General features: G+C 41.3%; 1 protein-coding gene across 1 annotated transcript in view; it reads left to right on the top strand.

The window, feature by feature from the left end:
* The window catches only part of piezo1 (piezo type mechanosensitive ion channel component 1 (Er blood group)), a 128,801-nt gene that overhangs the window by 17,154 nt on the left and 88,561 nt on the right, over positions 1-23,086 (top strand). The window contains exon 2 of the mRNA XM_085800915.1: positions 13,022-13,117. Coding sequence (XP_085657041.1) covers positions 13,022-13,117 — 96 coding nt within the window. The remainder of the gene's footprint in view (positions 1-13,021; positions 13,118-23,086) is intronic.

Raw genomic sequence — 23,086 nt, 5'->3', positions numbered from 1 at the left:
ACTTTCCTTGTATCCTACAACCTTTATCCAATGAGGAGAGAGAACGGCATAAAGGGGCAGTCCTCTCTGTGTGTGCAGCCAAGGGATGCGTGTGAATGTGGTGACGTAGGGACGAGGGCGGGGACTGCTAACTCCATCTGCTGACAGGAAGTTAGCCAAAATGACCGGATCGCTTACTTCTGCTTTAATGAATGGGAAAGATTAGGAACATTTATTTTTGATTCATTCCCAATGTATAGGCCCATATTTTGTAGTATTTATTGTCAAAATATGGTTGAATATAAACTCCCATTGACCATTTAACTTTTCACTGAGATATTTCTATATTCTTAGATAAGGTTTCCATTCAGCGATTGGTTATTCCTATAAATTTGGAAGTGACGTCATCTAAAAATTTTGTTTATGGCGCATAGTACTGTCGTAACTCAGCTCAGGTAAGATTCATTCCTAAGGCTAAAAGTGTGAGTAAGATGCTTGTTAACTAACTGGTAAGTGCATCTCGCAGCTTTCAGAAAAATAGATCAACTCTTAGCAGGAGTAATTCTAAGAAGCTTAATAAATACGGCCCCTAGTTGGTCCAGCTCAGGTGTAGCTGGACGACACTGCAGGTGAACCTTCTCATGGATCCTGCTCATGATAACAGAACTGAGCAGCAGCTCAGTCAGAGCCCGGCGAGGTTTGGCTGCTCAGTTTCCCTCATTGATGTTTCAACCAATGAAATCTGCAGATGTACATTTTATAGCATTTCACGGTGACATGAGATAACACATCTTATCATCTATTACAGTAGAGAAGTTAATGTTTGCACTTGGTTTATAGACAACACACTGAGTCAGAGACTCATCTTCTCTGACTTCCTGTCTGAGAAACCTGGATCAGACTTTAACCCACCACCCGCTGCCCCCGGCCTCTACTCTGCCGTTCACCCTGTGTGTGTGTGTTCTTGTACTTACTACGTTGTGAGGACCGGCAAGAGTTTTTAACCAACAGAGTGAGAACATTTTTGGGAAGTGAGGACATTTTTGGCTGGACCTCACTTTCCAAAGGCCATGAGGGTTAAGACTTTAGGTTATAATTAGGTTTAAATTAGGTTCAGGTTAATGGTTAAGGTTAGGCATTTGTCTTGTATGGTTAAGGTTAGGGTAAGGGGCTAGGGAAAACATTATGTCAGTGAGTGGCCTCACAAAGATAGCATTACAAGGATGTGTGTGTGTGTGCGCGTGTCTGTGTGTGTATATGTGTGTGTTTACTGAGAGCAGAGAAGCAGTGCAAGCCTAAACAGAAAATAACAAGTGTGGTTAACAGTGATTTGACACCAAAAACTTGAGATATTTATATATTTTCATTCAATGTCATTGATTACGGTTGTTAATTACAGCAGTCCTATGTGGCATGTAACAAGGTGAGGGATCAGAGGAGTCTTGAAAAGTCTTGAAACCTGGTTGTTATTCAGGTCATATTGACCTTGACCTTAAAACAAATCCTGCAGAGGTACAGCACTCAGCAGAACAGGAGATGAGGAGTATCTGCAGTCTGATCGTCAGGTACAGGTCTGTTCAGGTCTGTTCAGGTCACGCTGATGGCCCCAGGAGACTGAATCACTTCCTGATTTGCTTACTCAGTGTGCCACTTGTTATACAGGAGCATTTCCCAAAAAGAAACTCTCTGCAGGCGCAGAGTGAATGCGCTGAGATGACGAGAGCAGCAGTGAAACTCAAGTGTTGCGACATCTCCTACCACAATGTACCAATGAGGAGGAAAACAAGCCCAATCACAGAGGCTGTTGTTGCGTTAGCTCCTGAATATGAGACGTGCAGAGGAAACATGAGCAGAGAGCGCTGCAGAGAGAGATAGGTGCCGCTGAACAGTGTTATCATGTCCGTCCACAGCCATCGTTTTGGGTGTGTTTGATGATTAACTGGGCAGCTGGGACGGGTGGAGTTCTCTAAGACTCAGCTGGCTCTGTGTGTGAAGGCAGATATTGTAGTTGAGGACAATAACATGCTGCTGTGAGAATCATATGAAAGCCTTTGCATGGTCTGCACGGTCTCTTCTAGTGCGCTGACCGTGATTAATCATCCTCTTTACCTTTATCCCAGTCACTTTTTGATGGTTTGTTGAGATGATGATGATGATGATGATAATGATGAAGCTCATGTTCCCATCGCAGCCACAGTGTGTGATGTGGTTGGTGCTGGACGTAGTGTTTGCCTTCAGAGACTAGTATGTGCCTCTGTTCCTCTGCAGCTCACATGGTTTACTTGCTACCAGCAGATTTATGTTTTAAAGAGGAACTATGCAAGATTTTTACCTTAAAGGGATAGCTCAACATTTTGGCAAATTGGTCCATTGCCATAATCCCTATAGTCATAGCAGTAGGTCTGTTACCTTTAATTGTCGGTGCAAGCTATTTTTAGAACGGCGGAGCGAAGCAGCAGGCTGCTCAGAGCTACGCTATGGAGGCTCATGGAATATCTTGGTTTTTTTCATCAAACTCATCAAATACACAACTCCAAAACGCTGTTGTGGACAAGTGGTGACCTGCACATTTACCATGCTATGAGATAATAACGGAACGTTGCAAAACTGAGTCATTTTCGAGGTAAATACAGAGTCTGCTTGCTGAAAAACTGTCCCTGAACGCAATGCGCATCAGCTGTTTTGCATGAATTTACCAACAACTCTATCTTGTAACGTTGTGTTATTATCTCATAGCGTGGTGATTGTGCAGATCACAACTTGTCCACAACAGCGTTTTGGAGTTTTTGGATTGTGTTTTTGATGAGTTTGATGGGGGAAACCAAGAAATTCCATTAGCCACAACCAGAGCCTCCGATCCGGTGTCTCAGCTCTCGTCTCTGCGGCACCGTGACACAAAAGCGCCCTGTAACCCGTAATCTCTAGTTATAATATACACATCCTATCGTATATGATATATAAAGTTATCCACCGCTCTATGGATTGCTTTCTCGCTGGCTTCGTTAAAAACAAATGCACATGACCAGGAGGAGGGTTAGCAAAACAGCAGAAACGCGACCAGACTTGCATTGCACCCCATTAAAGGATAATTTACGTTTATTCCGTCTTGTTTTTAGCATGAAATACAATCATTTACTCACCCAGACAACTTTGGTGTCATTACAAGTCGTTCTGACGAAATTAGCTCCAGCCAAGAGCCATGTATATCTGTATAATGTGAGTCTACAGGGCAGCGGAATGCAGCCTCTAAATAACACATTATCTGCAGAGAAACTCCTTCATTTCACCAATATTTAGTTCTGATAGGCTAGTGCTATTCCCCTCTGAGTCCGGGGTTAGCTGTTATCAACATCTGGGGTCTGTAGGTTGGCCTACTGACCTCTGACCTGGATGATGTCATCTCTGAGCGCTGCCCGGCTCATTCTGATAATAATCATTCTGCTTCAGCATTCGGGTCCATTTTTATCTCAACTAGCCGGAGCTTTAGTGAGTCCAGGTTGAGGAGAGGAAGCCTGTGGAAGCTGAACTTCATCCAGCTGCTCATTTTGTTCTGACAAGTCAGAAACACACAGAAACGAACCGTAGCATTAGCGGTAGCAACAAGCCGCGCCGCACCGCGGTCGGAGATGACATCATCCAGGTCAGAGGTCAGTAGGTCAACCTACAGACCCCGGATGTTGATAACAGGTCAGCCCGGACTCAGAGGGGAATAGCACTAGCAAAATACAAAATATTGGTGAAATGAAGGAGTTTCACAGCAGATAATGTGTTATTTAGAGGCTGCATTCCGCTGCCCCGTGTTCTCGCATTATACGGATATACATGGCTCTCGGCTGGCTCTAATTTCGTCAGAACGACTTGTAATGACACCAAAGTTATCTGGGGGAGGAAATGATCATATTTTATGCTAGAAATAAGGTCCAGGTTGTAAAAAATGGTAATTATCCTTTAAAGGACTTGAATCAGTTGTGAAGGATAAACGTTACGAAATACATTTAAATGGTTACACTTCCCTTATTACCCTGAGGTTTCTCCGGTTTTTCCCTGTTAAAAGGGTTTTGTATGGAGTTTTTCCTCAGTGGATGTGAGGGTGTAAGGACAGAGGATGTTGTTATGATGCCATGTAAAGCCCTTTGAGACAAACTGTTTGTAAAAACGGGCTATACAAATAAAATTGCCTTGCCTTGCCTTGCCTTATTGATTTACTGTAGGCCAGTCTGATCCTGCAGTAAACACTAAATGGATTTTTAGCTTTATGTTTGCAGTGGCTATCTGTGCCATTCACTGTGGGCCAGAAATCCCAATGTGGACAATTATAAAAAATTCAAATTTAGTGATCAACCCGTTGGAAACTGCTACCATCCCATACTGTGGTGAATACATGAGAAAACAACATGAACTTGAACTATCCCTTATATCCCTCTCTTTATGTTGCTGTTGCAGAACAGGATCAGTCTCCTGTTGAGTAATAACACTTAGTTGTTTCTTCTGGAGTGCACAGAGTTAAGATGTGACATCAGCGCTGAGCGATCTGTTGAGACAGACCTGAAGCTTGCAGGAGAACAATGGGCTCTGTGAGCTGCTTGGCTGTTACTGGCTGTGACGTAGCTGACAGGCTATAGAGCTCACACACACACATACACACACATACAGTGTAAACGGCTATGGTGACCTGGCATTTTACCACCGACATGTCATGTGACCCAATGCATGAGTCACATGCTGTATGGAAGAGAGGAAACGCTTCTCTTCCTCCCAAGGCCAACACTGTTCACAGGCTTTACAGGGGTTTCCTTGAATTATCTAATGACAGTCTGAGCCTGCAGCAGCACAACAAGAAAATAATGAGCCGAAAACCATAAATAAGCAGAAAACAAACACAAAACTAAAAGCCAGACACTGTCCTCTGTCTTCTCTGTGCTATTTCTCCCAATGCAGTTAGTTAAAGTTTAATTTGTTCTTCCGTCTCCACCCAGTAGAGCTGAGGTGATAGTGATTAGCGGTGCTGGATGAGTGCAATCAGAGACAGAAGAGAACTGTGTCCCTTACACTTGTAATACACTCTGCATCAGCATGATCAGACCAGTATGTGATGGTCTGCTAGATACTGTGACGCTCAGAGGTCACCGAGGCCCTGCAGCTTAGGAAAACAAAGCAAACAGACACAACACAAACATCATCAGCGTGACAACACATGAGACACAACACAACACAGGTGTGTCAAGCAGGCGGTAAAGAGTGGGCTTCTGTTTTATTACCTATTTTTATTTTTTACTTTTACTTATAATTTAATTAAAGCAGATATCAGTGGAATGTTTTTGTTAATATAAGTCCTAAATAGTCCTATTTTCCGTCAGCAATCACTTACATGAAGTATTTCAGCCTAAACACGAGTCTCTCCGTCACTCTGCTCTGCTGTAACCCGAGGAGAAAATTTTCCTTGTGGGATACAAGTGTTATCCAATGAGGGGAGAGAACGGCATGAAGGGCTGTGTGTGCAGCCAAGGGATGCGCGTGAATGTGGTGACGTAGCACGAGGACCAATTGATGCCTGACAAGGGCGGGGGCTGCTAACTCATGGTGCGTTCAAGGAAACTCGTACTTTGTGTTTTTCCTTCCTGTGAAGTCATACCAGTTCGATCTGGTACGAGTTCACGGGTCGGAAGTTACGAGTGGCCGTTATAGGGAACTTTCACAGACAACAGGACGGTAAAAACACGAGCTACGGGTTACCTGGAACGCTACCAAGTCGTAGTTGTGACTTGAAGCTGTAACTTACGGTTTCAAAAGCCTGCCTTGAACACAGCATTAGCCGAAACGGCCGTGCCGCTGTTATCTGCTTTAACTAATTCATTTATTTATTTTATCTATTTATTTCTACTCTTAGTAGTTAAAGGGATAGTTCACCCAAAATTCAAATTTCTCATTTTCTACTCCCCCTCATGTCAACTAAGGGCTGGGAGAAGTTTCAGAGTTATCCTCTGAGTTACAGGGGGGCTCGGCGTAGCACTGCACTGCCATATGACAGTCGCGAACGGGGCTCACTTTTCTTCGTCCAAAAAGACACACCAAAAAACATCCCAATACCTCAATACTGCTTGTCTGTAATGTCCCTCTTGTATTGAAGCTCTGTCATAAGAAATTGTTCCGAAAAAGCGGTCAGCGGAGTCGTGAACTGGGTGTCAGTGAGCCCCCGTTCGAGACTGTCATATGACAATGCAGTGCTGCGCGGAGCCCCCCTGTAACTCCAAGATGGCACGGAGGACTCTGAAACTTCTCCCAGCCCTTAGTCCACATGAGGGTGACTAGAAAATGAGAATGAAATTTGAATTTGGGTGAACTATCCCTTTAATTCCTATTTTACTATTTCCCCATCTTTTAAAAAAAAAAAGATTTATCTAATTTTCAAACATTTATTATTATTATTATTATTATTATTATTATTACTACTACTACTACTACTATTTTGTTATTTACCTATTTAATTATTTCTTGCTATACAGCCTGTCATTCATTTATTATATGAAGCCATATGTCAGGAAATGTTCTGTAAAATGACAAAAATGTTTAAATAAAAGTTAAAGAGTGGTCTTCTAGAGGGCCAACATATAGCTAAGGTTTATGGGATGAAAATATCATGATCATGATGTAACTCATTATATATGTGAGGCTTTGTGTGGTCCATATCTAACTTTTTGTGTCCACTGCACTACAGCTGTGCAACTGTCTGTCCACAGCTGTCTCTGGCTCTGATGTTGTCATGGGGACAGACTGAACACAGCGTGGTAAAGGGCACTCCAGTGTTTTCACATTTCAACATCAAATTACTTGTTGTCTGTCCTGTAAGAACCAGCCCATAGGTCGTCTGTGCAGCCGCTTGTTTTTTGTTTTGTTGCTAGGCGACATCAAGGTTTTTTTAATTAAGGTGTAATTATGACAAGTGTGATGATGTTGTATAAAGTGACAAAGTCCATATGAGGAGGAGGTTGTGTTTCTGTTATCCATGGCCATTAACCACATTGTTTTTAATGCAGCCATAGATGGAATGTCATGGTGACAAAGTAGAGGAAGTACTTACTTTAACCCAAATTATTGGCTGAGTCCGAAATTAGTGACCGCGCCATTTTGTAGTGCTGTCTGGATGTTTAGTGAGAATATAGTGGACTCATAAAATCTCACAATGCAGCGTGAAAAGTAGTGTACAACCAATGGTCACTAAGCAGCCAATACCATAATGGATATATATAGAATTCCCTTTATAGTGAGGGAGGAGTGAAGGAGGGAGTGATTTTGGACACAGCCATGATCTTGTCCATAGCCTAACCAAGCCATGATTGTTAATAGTAACCATGACAACCAAGTCCGATGGGCTGTATCAGTGGGTCTTGTATAAATAGTCAATAGAAAACAACCAATTAGATACTTTAGATTGGAGGACTTGATTATCACAAGTGAACATGGAAAGCTCTCTCCTTAAGCTGTACAAGGACAGAGTGAGCTGTAATGAGTGACTCAGCAGAAACCCTAACTTACAAACTGTTTCATTTTATTTTAGCCCTTTTTTTTCTTTTTAAAGTATTTTTGGGGGCTTTTAGGCCATTAATCTACAGGACAGCTGTAGACATGAAATGGGTAGACTGAGAGATGTGGAACGATATGGAGCACCGGTGGAATCGGGGGACTATCGCCTGCTCAACCAAGCTTAACGGCTCCCCCTTGAAACTATTTTATTTGCAATAAATTGTCGAAGTATTACATTATTTTCTCTCCTGCATCAACATCTTTTGCAGAAAGCTTTTAATCCCATTAGTATTTAGTATTCCTGCTGATCACTCATACTGTTTTATTGACATCCTCTCAGTCTAAACATGCTGTATACAAGAGCAGATTTCCCAGTGAACTGGCCAAGTAAATCAAATGTTTAGTTTATGCTGCAAGTTAGAAATATTTTTGCCAAGATTTGAGCGGGCGGAGCTACTGTACATGTACGCATGCAGGCTGAGAGGAAGCTGTGCCGGAGGAGAGCACTGGGAAAGAAAGGCCTTCAGCTGTGTGTGGATGTTAACAGGAAGTGTTTTTGGTTTGATTTGATTTGACCTTTAATAGTGATGTAAATATGATTGAATGGTTGAAGATGAGTGATTAGATCTTGAGACCTTATGGAAAGGAAACATTTGAGGGGTGAAACAAAGAGAAAGTCATGTGTCAGTGACATCAGTCCGACCAGGAACAGGAAGTGTGGGTCTGACTGAGCCGTGGCACACAGCTGTGTGCACCACTGGAGTTCTAGTTGTGGGTTTTCAGGGCTAGGTGTGTTTGGTCAGTGTTGTCCTACTGATAACAACCAGAACAACCTTTGGCCTTCACACTGTAAATGGCTTCATCAGAGGCCTGGAAACTCAACAATACCCCCAGTGTGTCTATTGTGTGTCAGTGTTTCTGTTAGTTTTAATGTCTAACTCTGCACCACACAAAACCAGCTCAGTTGTGGTGAAGAGATGAACAGATGAATAGAGAAAAGGCTGCCAGGTATTATAGGAAACGTGACGTTTACGGCCTGCTGTGGGTTTGGTCTAATTCCTGCAGACAGGAAAGGAAGACAGTAGGTTTCATGCTTTAGCAACTGCAGGAAATAACAAAGTGCTTAGGTATTTGATTCTTTGTCTGCTCCTCAGTTTGACCATAAGCATGAGTCATATAATGATTCTATCAGAGGGACACAGTCAGAGAGGGACACAGTCAGACTGAGACAAAATTAGACAAAGACAAAGTTAGACAAAGACAAAATTAGAGGTGAGATAGATAGATAGATAGATAGATAGATAGATAGATAGATAGATAGATAGATAGATAGATAGATAGATAGATAGATAGATAGATAGATAGATAGATAGATAGATAGATAGATAGATAGATAGATAGATAGATAGATAGATGAATCAGAATATGATTATGAATATGGATATGAATATGAATATGAATAAGAATAAGCAATAATATAATATAATATAATATAATAATATAAGGGTACACAGGGTAAACAGAGATGAGAAAAGTAAGAAAAAATATACAGTAACACTTTATTTGACGCCTATCTCTATAACGCATTATAACGGTATGGTATGAATTTTAATGCAGTTATAGCACTGTATAACTATAGTTATGAACACTCAGAAATGATCATAATGCTTTATAACAATAATCATAACACACTATAAAGCATTTTATCATGACTTATAAGATCAGGTTTTATAATACGTTATAATTGTTAGTAACATGCTGACAATGCCCACATCCATAATGCATTATAAATATAGTTATAATGTGTTATAATTGGCTTATAAACATGTATAACTATCATTATAAACACATCAGTTATCATAATGCTTTATAACAATAAGCATAACACATTATAGAGCATTTTATAATGGCTTATAATATCAAGTATTATAATAGAGTTATAATGCTCTATAATGTGTTATGCTTATTGTTATAAAGCATTATGACAACTGATAAGTGTTTAAAATGATAGTTTTAAACGTTTTGAAGCCAATTATAACACATTATAACTATATTTATAATGCATTATCCATGTGGGCATTGTCATCGAGTTACTACAATTATAACATATTATAATACCTGACCTTATAAGTCATGATAAAATGCTTTATAGTGTGTTATGATTATTGTTATAAAGCATTATGATCATTTATGAGTGTTTATAACTATAGTTATACAGTGCTATAACTGCATTATAACTCATAAGTATGGTTATAATGCGTTATAGAGATAGGCGTTAAATAAAGTGTTACCTATGCACACTACATCCATATAAATTATGTATGTACATACATCAATATGTAATGGGATAAAATACTAAAATTAGAATAGATAGAACTGTGCTAGATACCACAACACACACTGTATTGGATTATTTAGATTCCTCGGTGTGTGTGTTCACTTGCAAATTCTCGTAGTTGTATTTCAGCCTGTTAGCTGATGTGCAGTGTGAATAAACAGAGGTGGAGGTAGAGACCTCGGGGCCAGACAGCAGCGTGTGCAGTAAACCTCTCGCCTTCACGCTCAAACTGAGCAGACCGAGATGAAGAATCTAGATCTTAACTCTAGGTGAGCCAGTAATTATCCCTGCGTGTGTTTAACGGGAGGAAATAAGCCTTCGCGTTTTCTTTATTTCCAGGTCTTAATGTTGGCAGATCGTCTTAATTCCTTGAAGCCAGCAGCACCTCATAAAACCCCTCTCACACTGTACATGGAGGAGGAAGACAGCTGTGGAGCTTTACTCTGCATCAGCTGGTCCAGTTATAGAAATCTATTGTGGCTAGATAATGTAGGTTTTTCTGTCAATGTAATGAGGAAGTCTTCTTCATTTAGGTGGCAAGTTGAAGACAAAATGTCCACAAGTAAAAGAGATTATGATGATGATGATGAATTGATTTCCTCACACACACAGATGACTGTTCATATCATCTGATGAATCATGTGCAACGATGGAGTTGACAAATGAGTCGATCTGCTGTTGCAGCCGGCACGGTGGTGTAATGGGCAGGAAGGTTCTGAGTTTGAAGCCAGGGTCTGTGGTTGGTCTGTGTGGAGTTAGGCTGGTACCAGGACATGCAGGGTGTGTCCCTCTTCATGTCTCCCCCAAGAAGCTTTAGTAGAATTGCATTTTTAAAAGCAAACTGAAGACCTTTGTAGTCTGGCTTTCAACTGAATCTTATATATTTTTAGATTGATGGTACTATTTATTGTTTTCAATTGTTTTTATTGTTTTCATAGAACTTTACTAAACACTGTTATTGTATGTATGTATGCAGTATTGCCATTTTCATTCCTGTGTAATATAATGTGTTTATTCATTATATATATATATATATATATAGTATATATATTTTTTTTTTTCTACTGCATTTACTCACTATATCTTTTTATCCGCTCTAGTGTTTTACCCCACTGCAAACTGTTCAGTGTAAGATTGCATTTGCCCAGTGCTTTATTTTTTTTACTTGTAAGGTGTGTGTGTGTGTGTGTGTGTGTGTGTGTGTGTGTGTGTGTGTGTGTACCATTGTATTCTATTATGCAAAGCACTTTGGTCTGCTTTTTTGTATGAAAAGTGTTTTATAAATAGAGTTTGATTGATTGATTGAGTTAAAGCTAAAGCAATGACTGTTATAACCATGATATCACTCATGACACCAGTGTCTTGATTGATGTCGGCTCATAACAAATGATCTGACTGTATGAGTGTGTCAGAGACAGTGACACTGACACTCCTGGCCAATCACATCCACTGAACACTGAGTTAGTGTTTGGATTGACAGGGTCACTTCTGATATGTTTCCTGTGCACAATAGTGCAATGTTGTATTTGTGCACCACAGATGTGACAGTTGAAGAAATGTTAAAATGTTAAATTCACTCATTTGGCCTGTTTGTATGAAAATGATGCTAAAAGAAAACAGATAATGAACTCTGAGTGCCAGGATCCCTAAATATCTTAAAAGTCACACTCTGTGTCATGTTGTGTACTCTATGAGACTGTGTGAAGTGTTGTGATGATGTGCACGTGCGCACCGAGGTTGTCTGTGGTTGTTTTTCTGGAACTTGTGAACACGAGATGTAACCAGCGGATCTGCTGTGTGTAATTGTGGTTTGACGTTGTGAAAAGATGAAAGACATAAAGATGAATGACAAGCATGTACAGGTTGTGATTTTCAAGATGTGAACATGTGTGTGATTTCAGTGGACTGGGCGCTGGACGCTCCACCACGCCTTTCCTGCCGCTGGGGGCCGTGGAAGGAAGTCACCTCTGTGCACCACAGGAAAACAGCAGTTCACTAGTGTGCTGCTGTGTTTTGCGCCATGCGTCAGCACAAAAACAAAGAACCCAGAGTCTATTATCTTTGTTATGCATGAAAGTGCAGTGTGACCTGTTATGCATATTGTGGATGGAGGTTTTCTTTACTGAAACAGATATTTCCATCCCGCTGTTTGTGCAGACAGGGTTTGACAGTAGAAAGAACATTAACACCGTCAGGTATTAGATTAGATAAAATCGGACACATATGGTTCTTCATTCTTAAATGATTCTTCACACCGTCTGAATTAGTGGCACTGGCTCATTTGTCAAGTCAACAAAACAACAGAACAGCTCAACCAGTGCAACATGTACAGTTGAACCTTTGATCAAGTGTTTAATTTAGTTCCATCTGATGTGTGTTTCTTTTATAATTCAAGACAAATGTTGAGTGAAACATTCAGGCAACACCACGACTGAGTGTTTCCACTTTGAGCTGCAGTGAAGCAATGACAAGTCTCATAGAAACAGATTCAGAGTTTCATATGTCACAAACCTGAGGAACCAATCCTGTCAATTTGTGGATGTCGGGGGCGGGGCTAAATAAAACCTGTAACCTGGAATCACAGTGTTGGTTGGTATGAAGGAAGAGAGTTAGCATGAGCACAACTGCTAAGACTTTGTCGGCCTCTCTCAGACAAGCTAGCAAACAACAATAAAAGATGCTAACTGTTCTGATCCATCTGCTGGTCTCTGGTTCTGGTTCTGGTCTCCACAGACTCCTCCTCTGAGTCTGGGTCTGACTGAGACTCAAACATGTGGCTCAGTCTCTCTGCTCTCTCACCTGTCAACCTGTAGCCAGCAGGTGGTGGGCGGGGCTTAAGGCCTAATCCAGATTTCTCACACTGTCCATACTGTGTAAAAAACCATGTTAAATAAAACATAAGCAGAGACTTTTTAATAGAGTTTGAAATATGTCAGGGGGATTTTTGAAAGTCTGGTTCAGTTTAGGCAACTAAACTATTTGGTTTAAGTTTGGTCCAAGATTCTCTTTGGTTTAAAAAGGAAACAGGACTCTAGATGGAAAAACAGGGTTCAGACTCAGACATGTATGACCAGTTCACAATAGTTTACATTTCCGTTCCCTGCCTCTTTGCAATCAGGGATTATTGCATTTAAAGCAACACGTCTGAATGTCCACTGATGTGATGTTTCTGTGTCGTTGCAGCTTGCCTGTTTCGCTACAACATCTTGTCACTGGTTTATTTCCTCTACCTGCTGCTGCTGCCATGGTTCCTGTGTCCCAACAAACACACCATCAGAGGTAAGACTATCCTTTTATATCATACTGCATTGTCGGTGGTTTTCTCTGACTGCAGGTTTTTCAAATTATTCCTACTACCGTGACTACAGGAAGCACATCTTCTGTTTTCTGTCCTGTGATCAGGATTACTAAGGTTTAAATCAGGGGGGTCAAACTCATTTTATTTCAGGGGCCACACAGAGCGCAATTTGATCTCAAGTGGGCCAGACCAGTAAAATAATAGTAGCTAATAACATATTAATGAGAACTCTAAATATTCCCTTTGATTTAGTGCAAATGAACCATCGTTTTACAAAACATGTTATGAGCAAACTGAAATTTCTTGAGAAAAACACTTGCAATTTGAACAATAATATGCCTCTTCTATGTAATTTTCACTCTTGGCACAAAAACTCTAAATCTTACCAAGAATAATTGTCTTATTTCTAGTCAAAATGTCATTTCTAGTCAAAACTAATTTCATTATACTTAAAATAAGACTCATCACATGAAAAGTAGCTTGTTTTTAGACACATATTTTCACTTGAAATAAGTAGAAAAATCTGATAGTGGAGCAAGTTTTTCTTTCTTACTACAAGCACAAAAACTTGCTTTCACTGGCAGATTTTCCTACTTATTTTAGGTAAAAAAAAAAGAAAAAAAAAAGAAAAATGTGTTTGAAACAAGTGAAAACTATCTAAAAACAAGTTGATTTTTAGGTGATGACTGATGAGTCTCATTTTAAATGGAAAGAGATTAGTTATCACTAGAAATGAGACATTTTGACAAGAAATAAGACAAATATTCTTGGAAAGATTTTGAGTTTTTGCAGTGCAAATTCATCCTGTGGGCTGGACTGGACCCTCTGACAGGCCAGTTTTGGCCCGCGGGCCGTATGTTTGACACCCCTGGTTTAAATAGAGAAGTGGCAGGAGCTTTCTGTTGGAGCTCTGCTACCAAGTCTTTTGTTAGAACAATAAATATGTAGCAATGGCATGGTGGTGCACGTAGGCTTGGATTAATCGGAATTGGATTAAACAGTAACGGTCTGAGTAAGTCTCACTGTGTAGTATCACCATTAACACCAACTGTGACTGGAGTTCATGGTAGTTGTATGGAACAACTGGTTCAGTGGTTTGGCCCCTGGTTGGTAGATGGTAAAGTTTACTACACTGAGTTGGTGGGCGGTGTCTCTTCTGTCCTGCAGCATCAATGGACTGACTGATGGTAAACAATGCTGCACCCATCTTGTGTGCACATGTGTGGGACATGGGAGTGTCTTTATATCATCAGCTGTGTCCCAGTCCAGGGCCTCCTTCAGAGGATGCACTCTGCAAAAAATGTGGCTGCTTCTTGAAAGCAGAAGTGAAATTAGATGATCTGGTCCATGGAGGATTATAACTGTCCGCAGCTTTCACAAGCACAGTGCCACAAATGCTCCTGTTGCCTGGCAACCTTGACAACACATGGGTTAAGGCCCTTAGTTTTTAACAGTCGTACCGTTGTGGTAAAACACAACACTTACATTTTTGTATACTGAATCTTGGGACAGGTTAGATCCTATGGATAGATGGCACCATTTAAAGGGATAGTTCACCCAAAATTGAAATTTCATTATCTACTCACCCTCATGTGGACTAAGGGCTGGGAGAAGTTTCAGAGTCCTCCGTGGCTTCTCTGAGTTACAGGGGGTCTCGGCGTAGCAGTGCATGTCCATATAACGGTTGCAAATGGATACCAACTGTCTTCGTAACAAAAAGACACACCAAAAAACATCCAAATACCTCCATGCTGCTCATATGTACAGTAATGTCCGTCTTGTATTGAAGCCCTGAAATGTGAAATTGTCCCGAAAAAAATTAAATAGGCTAAGTCTATATTTCAAGCTTGTTTGTAGCAGAAGCTCCTCTTCCTGGTTCGTCAAATTTGGACGAACCAGGGTCTGTCCTCTTCCCAGTTCGTCCAAATTTGACGAACCGGGAAGAGGAGCTTCAAGAAGCTTCCGCTACAAGCAGGCTTGAAATATAGACTTATTTAATTTTTTTCGGGACAATTTCGGACATTACATACGAGCAGCATGGAGGTATTTGGATGTTTTTTGGTGTGTCTTTTTGTCACGAAGACAGTTGGTATCCATTGGCAACCGTTATATGGACATGCACTGCTATGCTGAGACCCCCTGTAACTCAGAGAAGCCACGGAGGACTCTGAAACTTCTCCCAGCCCTTAGTCCACATGAGGGTGAGTAGATAATGAGTGAAATTTCAATTTTGGGTGAACTATCCCTTTAAAGGAGCCTTTGCAATGGAATTTTCGAAGGATGTGGCCGCTAATTTGGGACGCGGCTATGATTTGACAGTGATTTGTGAATAGTCGTGCCTTGTTACATTCCACATACGTCTACAGTATGCATACATACACAAGGAAAAGAAAGGATATAAATATGGAGAAAACAACACCAGGCTGTGCTGAGTCCAGGTTCAACCACACTGTTTTCATAAAGTGTCCAGAATTTCAATGTTTTTATTGAAATGTTGGATTCATTACAGGGTGTTTTTGGATTTCCTCACATGAAAGGAGCACGGCTGCCAGTGTGACTTATCTACAGGAGTGGAAATAACCTCTTCTCTGCCTCTGTGACATCAGCTGTAGGATCTATAGCCCAGTCAAAACACATTAGACATCATGCTCTCACAGTCAGGCAACAATGGGGTGGATTGTTCCTCCTTGCACTGGAGTGGATGTTAAGTTTTTTTTTTCTGTTTTTTTTAAATACCTCAAACATACACGAAGATCTGATATTTTTAACTCTTGTGTTTACACAGAACAAGTGGAGCATGTCTGCTAACAGGGTTTGTTAGCTGTGTGCTGAAGCTGAGCTCTTGCTCCATCTCACACTGATTATAGTAAACTCTGCTTCATTTTATCTGCGCAAATAGGAACATGCTTCAGTCTGAGCCTCTTGGCCCCACACACACTCTCATACTGGTGTTTAACTGGTGTAGCTTTCACCTCAGTATGAACACACACATTTTTACATTAGTTTGTGCAACCTAGCTGTGTTGTCATACTCTTCTGCTTAAAGGAATAGTTCACCAAAAAATGAAATTCAGTCAGTGACTCACCCTCATGCTGATGAATACTCCGGAATAGATTTTAATCCCTCAAAGTTCATCTGCCCGCCACAAAAACATCCATAAAACTACACAAAAACCCTGTAATATTCTTCTATGCTCCTCGTCCACTGCAATCCAAGTGTCCTGAAGGGATAGTTTACTCGAAACAACGTCATTTAGGACATTTTTACAGCCTAAACAGTCCTGTATTGAATTTGCCTAGTGTGCGATCTAGCGTTCATGCGATGCACGCAGACATGACTGGATTTGCCTAAATGACGTTGTTTCGGGTAAACTCTGGACTATCTCCCTTCAGGACACTTGGATTGCAGCGACTGAGCAGTGTGGAAGAATATTACGAGGTTTTTGTGTAGTTTTATGGACCTGTTTGAGTCGGGCACGATGTAAGCGTGAATTGCATGAATGTGAGAGCGTGCACCAGGCAAATGCAATACAGGACTGTTTAGGCTGTAAAAATGTCCTAAATTTCGTAGTTTCAAGTAAACTCTGCAAGGCAAGGCGATTTTATTTGTATAGCCCGTTTTTACAAACAGTTTGTCTCAAAGGGCTTTACATGGCATCATAACAACATCTTCTGTCCTTACACCCTCACATCCACTGAGGAAAAACTCCATGGAAAACCCTTTTAACAGGGAAAAATCGGAGAAAGCTCAGGGTGAGCAACTGAGGAGGGATCCCTCACCCAGGACGGACAGACGTGCAATAGATGTTGTTACAGACAAGAAAACAGTTTATAACACAGAATGTGCATGGTTAACATGGAAATGTTAACAACAGCTGAAGAAGGAAGTTTCTGGTAGGCAAGGGAGAGCGGGCCAGCTTAATGGGAGGACTGGATGGCAGACTGGTTCATGGGAAGGGAGGGCAGGCCGGTCTAACAGCAGGGGACTCTGCACTATACTCTGGACTATATCCCTTCAGGACACTTGGATTGTAGCGGACGACGATCATAAAGGAATATTAAATGGTTTTTGTGTAGTTTCATGGACGTTTTTGTGTCGGGCGCTATTACTCTCATATAAAGTTTTGAATGCCCCGGGTCTCCAGATGAAATTTGAGGAATAAAAAACTACTCCGGAGTATTCATTTTTTTGGTGAACTATTCCTTTAATCTCGATTAGTTGTGTAAGAGAGTCCATTGTTATGAAGTATAGCCTATATCATACTCATACAATGCGATATGTATTTGAGGTGAACATGAAGTCATTTCTACTGGTGTTTTCCAGGATGTTGAAATGACCTTGTGATCTCTAGTAGGACAAGAGTCACAGATCCACGGCTCCTCCCAGCTCTCTCTCTTTGATCTGGAATGAAAATATGTGGAGAGGCTTTTATTTTGGTGGGAGAACAGTTAAAGTGAGAGGGGGGAGGAGGGGGAGGAGGGGGAGGGGGGAGCGGGTACCCCAGTGGAAAACTCGCCGGTCTGCCAAAACACTGACATGTGCAAACACACACATACGCTCTTAAACACACACATGCACCCACCCACACATACGCTCACACACACACACATTAGAGAGCTGTGTAAGTTGAGCAGGGGAAAAAAAAAATTCAAGCGCTCTGAGGACAATTAAGAGACAGTTTAAGTCGGAGCTGGAGATGACTCAACTACTGGCACCTCTTCAAATATTCAGTTATACATCTTCTACGAACAAGACGAAGACTTCTCCGCTCCTATAGTAGTTTTCTCAGAGGGGAGCTGAGATTTCTTTAGTCTGAAGGTGGGGGTCTAGGGGACTCCCCATGAGTCCCTGAGAGTCTGACCTGTAGAAGTCTAACAGTGTAAACTCAGTGATGCCTTGATTGTTTCTTTTTTCACCACCGTCACATTAAGATTTATTTTTTCACCAGCGGTTTGACAGGTCACCCAATAAACTAACTAACGGTGATATTTGTAATGTTTATGACAGACGTCCCACAGACCCACCTCGGTCTCGCCCTGCAAATAATCACTGGTACCAGTGTTGTGCTGAAATCTCATTCTTTGCCAAATTTCCATTCTACGTCACTGCAGCTTCCCCCAGCATGGACTCCTCTGTACACACTCGGGGTGTTAATGACTGAGTGGCTGTGACTGCACACACGTCCACATCGCATGTAGTGGTGAAGCTGTTTGAAGAGCAGTGTTGAGAAAGACAAAGTTTCATCAGGTCAGGGAGTTTGGGTGTGTCTGTAAAGTCAGGCTGCAGCATGGGATCATGGGAGTTGTTGTCTTCTAAGCTCCTCCTGGTTTGGATTCCTTCAGTGTCAGACGGTTCAGGAAATCAAACAAGGCTTTTGATTATAACGTTGTTAAGAATGTAACGATTTGTTCTGATTGTTTCCCTGAGAACTTCTGAAGCAGATGTTCAGCAGGTTTTTACCAGCAGCTGAATCGAGTCGTCCTCTACAGAACTAAGACATCAGGGGAGTAAAACCACTAGAAACAACAAATGAATCAGTTTCACGTTAAACATCAATGATTCACCAATGACACAGGACAGGACGTCTCCAGCAGCTGGAGCTGAGCTCTCCAACGCTTCCTCAGCTTGTTCCTGTGAGAACTTCACATCCAGACTAGAGGATGACACGGGAGTGGATTTTGACTCCCGCTCCTTCCCACTCCCACAGAAAAAAATCCCAGTCCTGCCCAATCCTGATGGAGGGTTTCAAAATCAATCCCACTCCCTCCCACTCCCACAGAAATTAATCCCATACTGTCCCAATCCCAAACCAAACCTTTAAAGGGATAGTTCACCCAAGATTGAAATTTCACTCATTATCTCCCCCTCATGTGGACTAAGGGCTGGAAGAAGTTTCAGAGTCCTCCGTGGCTTCTCTGAGTTACAGGGGGTCTCGGCGTAGCAGTGCATGTCCATGTAATGGTTGCAAATGGATACCAACTGTCTTCGTAACAAAAAGACACACCAAAAAACATCCAAATACCTCCATGCTGCTCGTATGTAATGTCCGTCTTGTATTGAAGCCCCGAAATGCGAAATATTTCTGAAAAAAATTAAATAAGTCAGTTTTTCAAGCTTGTTTTGTAGCGGAAGCTTCTCAAAGCTCCTCTTCCCGGTTCGTCATATGTGGACGAACTGGGAAGAGGACAGACCCTGGTTCGTCCAAATATGACGAACCGGGAAGAGGAGGTTCAATTTTTTTGGGACAATTTCGCATTTCAGGGCTTCAATACAAGACGGACATTACATACGAGCAGCATGGAGGTATTTGGATGTTTTTTGGTGTGTCTTTTTGTTACGAAGACAGTTGGTATCCATTTGCAACCGTTATATTGACATGCACTGCTACGCCGAGACCCCCTGTAACTCAGAGAAGCCACAGAGGACTCTGAAACTTCTCCCAGCCCTTAGTCCACATGAGGGGGAGTAGATAATGAGTGCAATTTCAATTTTGGGTGAACTATCCCTTTAACACAATCCCACTCCTGCGTTTTGCAGGCATGTCTTTTCAGACCACTCATACCTGACTCGGTGCTGTACTTCACTATAGCGAAGCATTTTCCACAAGTGGTATATCGTGTCCACACCGTCACATTCTACTCTTGCAAACTTCAAACAAAGTTCAGACTTCCCCGAAAGCGTCTTCAGTTTGATCGATGGGTGTTTTTGTTTTACTTCTTTCACCAACTCGCACTTGTCCGCCTCCATCTTTGGTTAAAGAGAGATCACGCACATGCGCGTTGCAGTTTTCACGGTCATTACAGGATGTAGTAGTACTAATTTCTGGTGTAGTTTCTTTTCTCTTATGATGCAGTGTTGTGAGGCTGAATGAAAACTACAACATGGCGACTGTGATTTTAAGTGCAAGGCTTGGGAGAAATGTTCAAAAAGATATTGATTTATTTTGAAATAAAATGTAATGCAGCATGGTTTTCAGACAGTCCCGTCCAATCCCGTTGATTTTGCTGTCATAGATCCCGCTCCCTTCTGCTCCCGTTAATTTTTACTCACGCTCTTGCCCAATCACGTGATTAGAGGTGAAATTGACTCCCATCCCACGGGAATCCCACGGGAGTCACGTGACTCGTGGGAATTCCCGAAAAATGTCATCCTCTAATCCAGACGTCCAATGACTAAAATCCTTATCGGATAATTCCTTATTCTACAGAGTACATCCTTATCCAATAGGATAAATCCTTATTCTATAGGATAAATCCTTATCCTATAGGAGAAATCATGATGCAAAAAACCACCAAGTTTATGGAGCTTAAAACTAGATGAAAGTCGATGCTGAGCTTCTGTCAGACGGACTTAACACTGACATGATCATAGGGGATATGACATCATTGACAGGTGACCAACGAAGTGAAGCATCACAGATCTCGTTCCATCGGTTTAAGAATCGATGGAAAGATTTGAGAAAAAGTACACACAACTCCCAACTCAACAACATGCAGAGCAGAGGCTGGCCTGTGTTTATTGTGGAAATGTTACAGACACTAATCTGATAGAAGGAGCTGGGTGTCTCTCCAGCTGCAATCCATCAACCTGCGTTTACCGTGTCACCACTGTGTGTTCACTGTCTCGTTTCCTGTTTACCTACAGTATTAAACGATGAGTGGTTTATGGGTGAATTATGGGAGGGCATCTTGCCAGGCTGGAGTATAAATAAAAGATGAAAGCACTCTGTGTTTTATACAGTATGTTAATGTGTCAACAAGAGGACACAATACCCTACAGTATCACAGTGCAGATGTGTCTGGTCTTGCCTTGTAAACATGTGATGTTGTAATTTAAATCTCCCTCTGATAAAAGGTGTTAAATATACAATATAATACTTATGACTGAGTGTTTCCACCTTGAAATGCAGAAGCCAAGGCCTGATCCAGATTTCTCAGGGAAGAAAGAGAAGATGAGTTGGTTTTTTTTCACTTTTCATGTGTGAGAACAAATAGTATAAATCATGGTAGAGTATGGTTTACGGCAGTGGTTCTCAACTGGTGGGCCAAAAAGTGGGTCTAGACCCGTTCTGGATGGGTCGCGGACAGCTGGTCAAAAAAGTAATTAATATTTAATGCACATCTGATGTTGGACATGTCTTTTATTTTGAAAAATAACTTATTTTGAAAGGTACACGAGACACGTGAACACATGCAGTTGTAATGGTCCTCCTCAGTTTCTTATTATTTGCTCCATTTGCTCTGAATGCAAAGATATCAGTTTCTTATTAATGTGGCCTGAATGCAGTGAATCTTGTTTTGTTTTGTGGGTCTTTATTTTGTGCAATTTGATATTTATTCACTTTTGTGAACATGTTCTGAATGCAGAGATGCATTAGAAGTCAAATATATCATTTTGTTGGTCTCCATTTTGTGCAGTTTGATATTTTTTTATTCACTTCGTACATGCAGTTGTCATGGTAACTCCTCAGTTTCATTCATGTGCTCTGAAATGCACTTTGCTCAATAAAGAGCAAAATGAGTTTTTAAAGGCTTTTGGTTTGAATTCTATAAAAGTGGGTCGCGACTTAATGACCATGGGACAATGTGGGTCCCAGAGTGAGACTAGTTGAGAACCCCTGGTCTACAGAGTATAAAACATGCTCTGGAGGAACTTAAACATTTGATAAGTTGACAGGTGACTTTGCTGCTGCTGTTTTCCATGGGCTGTGTGAAACAGGCAGTAGAAAAAGTCAGACAAGGCCAAAGTGAACCACTGAGGGAGTGTGTGTGACTGCTCCACTTCTCTAAAGACTGTTTTCCAACTCTTTGCTGCCCTCCATCACTGCTACGTGAGAATGGAATAAGCATTTTCCAACGTGGTGGGTGGCCTGGCTGCTCATACCTGCCTCTGCCTCACCTTCACTGCAGAGGATGTGTTAGCATAGTTTGTTGTTTTTCACTGATTTCAGTCTAAGCATCTTTTAGTTCTTGAAAATGCACGAGTGTGCACTTAAAGTAAAGTGAGCAATCTCATTATGTACAGACAGGTCAGCAGGTTCTAACACTGTGTTCTCTGTGTGGTGCTTAGATGTTCTCCATGTGACCTCTGACCTCTGTCATGATAGACTGGCCTTTGTTCAGGGACCAGGATGCAACACGCAAAGGAGGCTTGGACACAGTGTAGGTAATGGGTGTGTGCAGAATAGTTGACCTTAGTACCTTAATGCACCTTAAGCCTTTGGACTGGATGGACAAAACTCAGTATAAACATTATAAGTATAAACACAGTAACAGTATAAACATGGAAAGTCTCAGTGCTCAGTTTGAGTTGAAATGTGAGCCTTCATATTGAATTCGAGAACTGTTGTTCTGTTTAAAAAAAAATGCCTGGAGGAGAAGTAGGACATGTCTCTACAGCTTAGAATAGAACAGAAGAATAGAAACTTTATACAACGAAATTGGAGATGCTACTTCTAATGGTGCATACACACAATGCATATACATGAATAGAATGAATTAATAAAAAAAGCTGCAGTCATCTACACATCTACACATCATACATATGTAAAACAATCATAGTCCATAGTGCAATTGGCATCAGCTGCCATACAGTGCATGACAGTACTGAATGGTCATAGTTTGGGGAGTTTATAGTGCAACAGTGTTTATTGAGAGTTTAGTGCCGTGATGGCCTGGGGGAAGAAAGCTCTATCTCACTCTGTCTGCTGCATTAAAGGGATAGTTCACCCAAAATTCAAATTTCACTCATTATCTACTCACCCTCATGTCGACTAAGAGCTGTGAGAATTTTCAGAGTCCTCCGTTCCTTCTCTGAGTTACGGGGGGGTCCGTGCAGCAGTATTTGTCCATAATAATGGTTGTGAATGGATACCAACTTTCTTCGTCCAAAAAGACACACTAAAAAACATCCAAATACCTCCATGCTGCTCGTCTGTAATGTCCCTCTTG

Source organism: Trachurus japonicus, chromosome 15, assembly GCF_045865225.1.
Source record: "Trachurus japonicus isolate A0001 chromosome 15, Traja_1.0".
Lineage (NCBI taxonomy): Eukaryota > Metazoa > Chordata > Actinopteri > Carangiformes > Carangidae > Trachurus > Trachurus japonicus.
This window is presented reverse-complemented; position numbering and strand designations above follow the sequence as displayed.